This window comes from Cinclus cinclus, chromosome 2 (assembly GCF_963662255.1).
Source record: "Cinclus cinclus chromosome 2, bCinCin1.1, whole genome shotgun sequence".
NCBI lineage: Eukaryota > Metazoa > Chordata > Aves > Passeriformes > Cinclidae > Cinclus > Cinclus cinclus.
Genome location: NC_085047.1, coordinates 53,078,070 through 53,086,690, shown reverse-complemented (window position 1 = coordinate 53,086,690; position 8,621 = coordinate 53,078,070). Strand labels below are relative to the sequence as shown.

Genomic DNA, 8,621 nt, shown 5'->3' with positions numbered 1-8,621 from the left:
GATGTTTGTTGCTTCAATTTGATGTAAAATAAATTATTCACAGCCCTAAATACTTGAATACAAACAATTTCTAACATATAGTTAAACTAATCCTCTTCAGGAATATTAACAAGAACTGCTTATCATACAATAATTTCTTAGTGTAAACACATAAAACAGGTTTCAGAGAATTACTTTACAGATTTCTTTCCACTAGAGGTCTCTAGACAAATACAATAAACTGCTCAGAATAGCACATAGCTTAGACTTTGCTTCTTGGAATTATTTTCATGCCCTGGAAGATGAAAATCAACACCTGTTCTATTCTTATTCCAGTTATTTCTTTGGATATACTATTTCTGTTTTGGATAATAAGGATTCCTCTTACTACAGTAATCATTCAAATCCATGAAGTGTTTTAATCAATTTTATAATTAGGTATTTAATATTTATAATTAGAAATTCAGCATCACTTCACATAAGAAATATAATAGCCCAAAGCATTTAGCTGAAGGAAGAAAAAAAAACTAAGGTGGGGTAGCCAGCCTGTTAAATTTTAAAAAATTTAAATAAATAAAGTGGCAATAAGCACAAGTGAATAAATCATTGGCTAACTAGAACAGTACTTTAGCTGACAAATTATGAAATTGTTACTCTGGCATGCAGTTCAACATGCCATTATATCACAAGAAAAATAGAACTTGGCTGCAATATTGTTTTTTATATCTAGTTTCACATAAACATAAATGAGGAATAAGATTAATGCAATTGGACTTTTTTCGTCTTTATCCTTTTTGTTTTGTTTTGTTATTACTAAAAGTTTTTAAATTGAAAACGTGCCATTTTTATTGGGTTGATATTTTCAAGAAAGTAATCTCCACTAAAAGATAAGCCTTATCCATTTTAGGATCTGTGCATTTATACAGCACTTACCAGAATAACTCATTCAGGAATTTAGATATTTTTTTCAGAAAATGAATCCTGTATCCATTATTTTATTTCCTCATGCCGCTTTATTTCACTGAACTTTACCTCTGTATTTAATATTTTTTTGCTTATGCCTGCCTCATTAAATATAGTATAATGATGTCACGAGGCTTGTTGGTAAGTGTTGAATCATAACCTACTGTACTCAATGTAGAGAACAAAAGGGACTCTCTGAGATTTGAGGTAGGGTCACTAATCAGAAAACTGGAAAACTATGGACAGAAAAATGTTTGCCCTGCTCAGATTGCTCCATCATTAACTGTGGTGGGTAGCTCTGTAAACAAGAGCTCAGAGCATGCAGCAGCATTAATTGCTACTTTTTTGGTGCTACATGATAAGTGCAGAAGAGAAGAACTTGAGCTGGGCTGAGATCTCAGAGATGAGGGAGGGACTCCTGAGAAAACAGGTTACTAGCACAGTTCTGGGACTTTCTGAAGCTTTTCAAGTTAATTTTACAGTGTATCTTCTGATTTTTTCACCTTTAAATTGAGAACTGCAAAGACTACTCAACTAAGGCCAATTAGCAGCTTGAAATATCACAGCTAGGCATATTTATATTAAGAGGTATATTTCTCAGAGTATTTCTTGCTGCAAAGACCAGAAAGAAATAAAAAGATCTGAGAGGAATAAGACCACAGCACTGACATTCTCCTAAAGCTTGTAATAGGCAATCACAGAGTTGATCCATCACCTCCATCAGTGGATCTGTCAGTAAGGTTTCAGACATGGAGCTCATATATCAAGAGATGATGACACTTCCATGAGCTATCTTGAGTTTTTTGTAAGTTGGGTATGTAGACGTCATGACAGAACAGAAGCCCACATACCATTTAACCAAATGTCTCTGGTTTTAATCTTAGAAACTATGAGGTGTTATGCAAACACTTCTATATAAATGGCAGCATTTTTTCCTTGACATGAAAATTTCGAACTCCTGGTTTGAAGTCCAAATACCAACTGCCCCTGGAGCCCTAAGACTATCCCTTCACAGGAGGCTTGAGCCTGTCACTTCTGCCTCAGTTTCCTCAGTAACAGCTCAGAATTACATTTTCCATTTACCATACAAGAGGCTTTGAAGGACTCACTGATATGTACAGAAAGGTACACATTCAAATTTTCAGATACTCTGTGATTTTGATAAAGCTTTGAATGAAAGCACTATGTAACAGTACTTGTTATTATTAGAGTCAAAATGAATATTTAGACTAATACTGCATTTGATTGAGAGACTACTTCATAATCAGAATGTGTATTAATACAGCTTTTCTTTCTCAAGACAAAAATCTTATTTCAGGTTACTGTCAACTGTATTTGAAATTTTCATCAACTTCCCTAGCTAAATAGCTCATAGCTGATAACTGTGAGGACATGGAAAACAAAGGAAAGCAATGCAGTTCTTATGGGAACATCTTCCCCTGAGTTTGAATAAAACCACACGCAATGATCATGACCTCTGGATGCCTCAGTGCTATAAATACTAAACCATAAGTCAAAGTCTAAACTTCTCAAACTATCTCTGTGTTTGTGTCAGCAGAATAAAATGTTAAGTCTCCTGTAATAAGGAAGATATTAATCAATTGGGGATTAAAATAAATTATTTATACAGTTAATGTATGGTACTGATTTAGGCTAGTGAAGCTGGCAGCAAAAGCTGCTGTTCTAAGGGGGGTGGTACAAAGTTTCAGGTTTATCCTGTGGTTCCCTCCCACCACCTTCAAACATGTATATAAATTGTCAGCCCTCCAGACCCATTGCCAGTTCTCTCTTCTAGACTTGCCAGAAGCAACAGAGGACTAAAGATGAAGAACTTTTTCTTATTCACCTTTTTGGCTTTTTTGTTGTCTGCTTTTGAACCAGCAGCTGCTTTTGCTCACTATGACAAGATTTTAACTCATAGTCGAATAAGGGCACGCGACCAGGGGTAAGTAACTGGCTTTTATTTCTAATTTATAAGGAAGCTTGTTAATTTTTAGTCTCCCCTTTCCTCTGGAATTATATTTCATGTAATTTTTTACTATGAATTTTTACTGTCATTCAAGTAGACTTTTCCTTTATAATTCATTTTACAAGAATTTTTCCTGAATAAAAAGCCTTTCATGTAGTTTTAAAAGGAGACAGAATACTGGTAAACTTCATAAAATTGAAAGAAATCTAAAATCACGGCTTCTCAATGTATAAAATATGATTCAGAATCACCAAGATTAATTTCAGTTCCTAAGTATTGTAATGAGAATCAGAAATGTTTAATGTATGTTTTCAAACTCTTGAAGAGTTGGTAACAGTCCACAGTATTTTCTCTCTTTATTCCATCCTGATGAAAATCACTAACTCTAAATGTTTTCTAATATGAGAATATATCCTGGGAATCCTTTATGAAACTTCTGTTCCCACTAGAGCAATGCAGCAAGCTGCTCAGCAGGGCTTCCAAAAGGCAATGCTTACAAGCCAGGCTGCTTGGAGACATGGAAATAATTTGAACAGCTGGTGTCAGGGAAACACATGTGCCTAAAGATATTTTCCTCTAGTCTTCTTAAGCAAAAAACATTGTGTGAATAATTTTTTATCATCCTATATTCCCACTGCCTGCTACACGTACACTTCAATTTTTTTTTAGCTTTTCAAAAAAAAGCTCTCTGGCTTCCCAGTGATGTAAAGAATATATTCTAACTTCTGAACTGGTGAATTTTTTTAATTGCAGAAGTATAAAAATTAGGGATGAAAATCTCTTGCTCCATGGAATTTGACCATAAGTAATTCATCTTTGTACACCACCATGCTAAGAACATGTATTCCTCCTCTGAAGTCTGTGACTCCTTTTATTTACATGTCAATTTACCCTTTGGTCCCCAGTAATTCCCAGAATGTTTATTTAGGTGCCTGCGGTACTTAAAATGGTTGGTAATCAAAATAGCTGATTGATTTACAGAAGACAGGGCTTCCTTCTACAGAAAGAACAAGGCACATTTCTTCCCCACCTCCCCACGACCTTCAGCTGCACAGATGTGTAAAAGACAAAACCTTTAATGAAAAGAGCCTCATGGTGTTCACTGCTCCTTGGTGGCTGGTAATTCACTTCACAGGGGGAAGGGAGAAATGGATATTGAGACTTGCCTGGGCACAGCTGGTGATCACTGCCCATCAAAAACACAGGGTCAAACCAGAATGAAGGGGAAGCTTCTGTTGCTGCAGGCAGGGTGGACTTGCTAAGGAATCCAGCTGGGTAGTCCCAAGAGTTTGCATTGTGGCTACTTCAAAACACACTTGTCCTGGGAACTGAAGCCAGATGTTAATTTATTATTCGACGGGGAGAGTATTTGCTACTATTTCATGTAGAATTTTTCATGTACAAAAACTTATTTTTAAAATGTTTCTCATTCCCCTCATAGCCCAAATGTCTGTGCTCTTCAGCAAGTTATGGGAACAAAAAAGAAATACTTCAGCACTTGCAGAAACTGGTACCAGCAAGCCATCTGTGGAAAGAAAGCGTAAGTATGCTCTGCTTCCAAGCTATTCTCTGTTGACTGAAATTAAAAAAAAAAAAAAGTACGCTTAGAAAACTTCTTTTCTCCCAGACAAACTGTTTATATTAGAATCTTTACTTCTGCTCCTCCAGGTGGCATTGCAATACTGACTTCCCCTTTCCTTCTCTGGGCACATTGCAAGTCATCCAAAATACTTCACTTTTTCAGTAAAGTCTGCCATACTTCTGACAACTTTGGCACTAAATTTTGTTCTACCTCAGACACATTGGGAAGAAGGGTATTTCCTGAAAAATACTTAGAGTAGAACTTAAATATTCTCACAGGCAGTTTTTGGAAAACAACCTACTTCTGTGGTTTTATTCCTAGATAGATGTCAAGTCTTCCTATGAAAGAAAGTCTGCTCTCAGAAAGAATTTTAGGGAACACATTACTTTGCCAAGCTCCAGAAGCAAAATGTGTTAAGCAGTGATAGTTAACTTCATGCCTTAAGAAAAATAGTTTGAAGCAATCCTCAGCTTAGGTTCACTGAAATGAAGTCACATGGAGAATTCACTTTGAATTCACTTTGTTCTCATAATGACTAGAATTTAGAGGAATGTTAGTTGTAAAACATTTCACAAATACTGTGCAAGGCCCAAAGAAGTTTCATACAGCCAACCAAAGGAAGACATTGAGCAGTGGGGCTGAGTGGATTTGGTCATGACAGTCTACACAAAATTATGATCCACCCTCCCCCTTCCATTTTAACCCCCCTACCATTGTACAAGTTCTCAAAGAGCAAGGCTAGATGAGGAAAAGGATGTGTGTGAGAGTAAGTTGGGTCATAAAACTCCTGAGGGTTGTTTAAGGGGATCTTGTCGTTTTAATGAAGCATCTGTTATAAGTTAGTCTTAGCCATTAATGAGTTTTATACTCTGCATACTAAAATCAGAAATGCAAAGACTAAAGAGGTTACTCCAGTAGGAATGCTAATCTAAGGACAATAACTCTTCTCATGTCAATATTTCCACATTAACAAGTCCTCCCTAATTTATATCTATAAAATGTTGAAAATTCTTATTATGTGCAATGTAAACCCCTGTTTACAATGGGAGTGTAACATACAAATTTCCTAAAATCAGCATTTGTTGGACCAAGAGTCTTCCCACTGTTTCTCAGCTGTATTTTATCTCCATGCCAGCAAGAAATAGAAACAGATGAGTCACAGAGCTGATTTGAATAAACTGAAAACTGGCTCTATTAGCCAAGAATAACAAGGATTAAGGTAGTGCTGTTCTGTCTTTTTCCTTTGGAACATACTCCTTTGGATGAAGTCAGGACAATTTTGTATTAAAAAAAGAAAAAATAAATAAAAAAGACAATAACAGTAACAACAACAAAACCAACCAAAAAAACCAAAAAGAAACACAACCCAATAGAAACACAGAAACAAACCTCACCAAAACCTCAAGAATGCAGCATTGGTTTCTTATCTGAATAATTGCTTGCTTTCTTTCTTTCGTCTTTTGGCCACAGGCTTATACTAAGCTATTAGGGATGCATATGAGGGTAATTTCTGGTCTGGTCTGGTCTGAGGTGGCACTTCCTCTGTGTGCTGTGCCTACACACAGCCACTGAGGAACTGCATCTTGCACTGAGTTTTATTTGGCTCCAACCTTATTGTGGGGTGATGCTCCATACAAACCTCTTTTCTCCCATCCCATCTTTCTTAATTTTTGGGCACAGCTAAAGAACCTTTCAACTTCAGAGAACTGTAAGGGAACATTAATAATGTAAGCAGAAACTTGATAACTGAAAAGAAACCTGGGCTGTGCATAACAAGATACGTGGTAAAAAAGTCATTGATCTTGTAATGCTTGGCTTAAGAAACATTTTCTTCTTAACTATGTTCTTTAGCCAATTTTCTGTCTTTCATTAATTGTATCATTGTTGGATGTGCTATGAGGATTAAACTTGCCATGTCTTACTCTGTGCTTATAACTCATCTGCCTCTTTCCTTTTTCCAAAAGCTAATTAAACTGCAATTTTTCATAGCTTCCCATGGGATAAGGGGGAAAGATTTTCTATTCCAGGGAAGGAAAAAATATTTTCTCATGACAAAGCAGTTCACACAGTTGGGAGAGCATTTTGATTCCTATTCTGCTACACATTTTTTAAATCAGATAATCATACTATTATATTTTTATTATTAGTTTCTGGCAAGGATGCAAGAAGGACTAAGAAAGAAAGGTTAGCTTAAAAATCTGTAGCCTAAATTGTACACTATCCCTGCATTCCCAAGAAATAGCCTTCAGTGAATTGCTTCAAAGAAAGATATGTACTACAAAAACTACACAAATACTTTCAATATATGGCTTCTCAGTAGAAAATATGAACCTGGCAGGAGGGTGAATATGTCATATATGTATATGCATGTGAGGGAATGGAGAAAAATATTTTCATAGCACAGAGAAATAAAAGACTGTTTAAAAAAGAAATCATCTTCACCACCTCCATCAGATTGCTCTCTTTTATGGAATTATAATCCTCACTTTTCCAATTATCTTGTTTACTATTATTTTTCTTCCAGTCTACTTTATTTTGAAATCCCTTGAAGCAGTTTGGATGTTGAAGATATTAAGTCCAACTTTTTATTTGAATAAGCTGTTCATTTTAATGTGGTTGTGGTTAACTTTTTGTCAGATTTAAATTATGAAACATGAGAGAAATGTACTCAGCTGCCACCAAAGATTCTTCAAATTAAAAACTGGAGTGTTGTGGTTAAAGATCCAGTAAAAAACCTTCAAGGAATTGGCTTTCAGAACTTTTGGACTGCCAACATCATCTACGCCTATAAAAATAAATCTATTATGTAAAGCAGTGATGTCTTTGTGCTGTACCATATACTGTAGAGTGCACCATAATTTGAAAAATAATATGTGAAGCTTAATGTATTACATTTCTTCCAAGGAGCCAAAATTGCCTCTGTGATAACTTCAGTGAATTTGCATTTTCCTTAAGAGAGGAGAATTTTTCCAACTGGTCAAATGGTAGAACTCTTATTTCTGTCTATTAATTAAGAAGACATTATATCTTATAAGAAATACAATGTTTAAATGAACATTATATTATGGAATCATCATTCACCCCTGGTTTTCTGTTATGTGTAGCTTAAATGTATTTAAGAATGAGAGTATTTTATTGGCATAATTTTACAGCATTTCCTGGCCCATGGAAATGCTGAAGTCTCTCTGTGCTGTGATGACAAGCTTTTTAAACTCTGGTTTCTATTTATTGCATTCTAGTTTTCATCCTCACATTCACCTGTGAACTTTCCCTTGTGTCCATCCATCCATTTTTTCCAGTGACTTCCTTCTCTATAAGCAGTTTTATGTCTGGTCCTAATTAGCTCTCTCCCTCATTCCTGAGCTTCTTCAAATTCTTCCTTGGAAAACAGAGGCTCTTTTATCCCACTTTTTATTACCATACAATGCACAGGACCGTATCTGAAATACTGGCTAATTCCTATAACCATTATGTAGGTGATCTAATGTAGCTCTGTCACTTTAATTTCTATTCTGTTCATTTAAATTTGTCTTTTTTCCTTTACAACCCTTCGGACAGGATTTTGTTTTAATATCCTCATTTTTTTTTCTCTTTGTTCAATGACATAATCTGTTCAACTCAAAATAGATAAATTAATGTTCTTCAGCTGCTGTTCTAGTTACATCATCTTTTGGTATCTCTACATGAGTACCATAAGCCTGCATGTGTTCCCTCCCAATGATTAAATTCAATGATGGCAGTCATTCTTTAAATTCAAAAGTTTTACATTTAGTAAAATATGACCAATTTGTAATCAATACAAAAAAACAAAAGCTGAATGACAAAAAATAAAGCTGAATAGCTGGAGAGTATGTGCTAGCAATGAAAAATTGATAATGAAAATTAAATTATGCTTACCTAAAATTATTTTTTCTCCTGTACATTATTTAATTGTATTTTTGTCTATATCCCACAGAACTGTCTTATATGAGTGTTGTCCTGGCTATATGAAGATGGATGGTACAAGAGGATGTCCTGCAGGTACTAACTTATTTTCTTATGGATTGGTTGGCATATGGAAAGAATTGCAATTACAGCAGAGTTTCAAAGGTGGTCATCATGAGAAATTATTTATTATTTTTGAGAAGT

At 35.2% G+C, this 8,621-nt stretch overlaps 1 protein-coding gene across 1 annotated transcript in view; it reads left to right on the top strand.

Annotated features, from left to right (window-relative positions):
- Positions 1–2,765: 2,765 nt before the first annotated feature.
- POSTN (periostin) overlaps positions 2,766–8,621 on the top strand; it is a 29,855-nt gene continuing 23,999 nt past the window's right edge. Inside the window, exons 1-3 of the mRNA XM_062514723.1 lie at positions 2,766–2,887; positions 4,353–4,451; positions 8,449–8,513. Of these exons, the coding sequence (XP_062370707.1) occupies positions 2,766–2,887; positions 4,353–4,451; positions 8,449–8,513 (286 nt within the window). The remainder of the gene's footprint in view (positions 2,888–4,352; positions 4,452–8,448; positions 8,514–8,621) is intronic.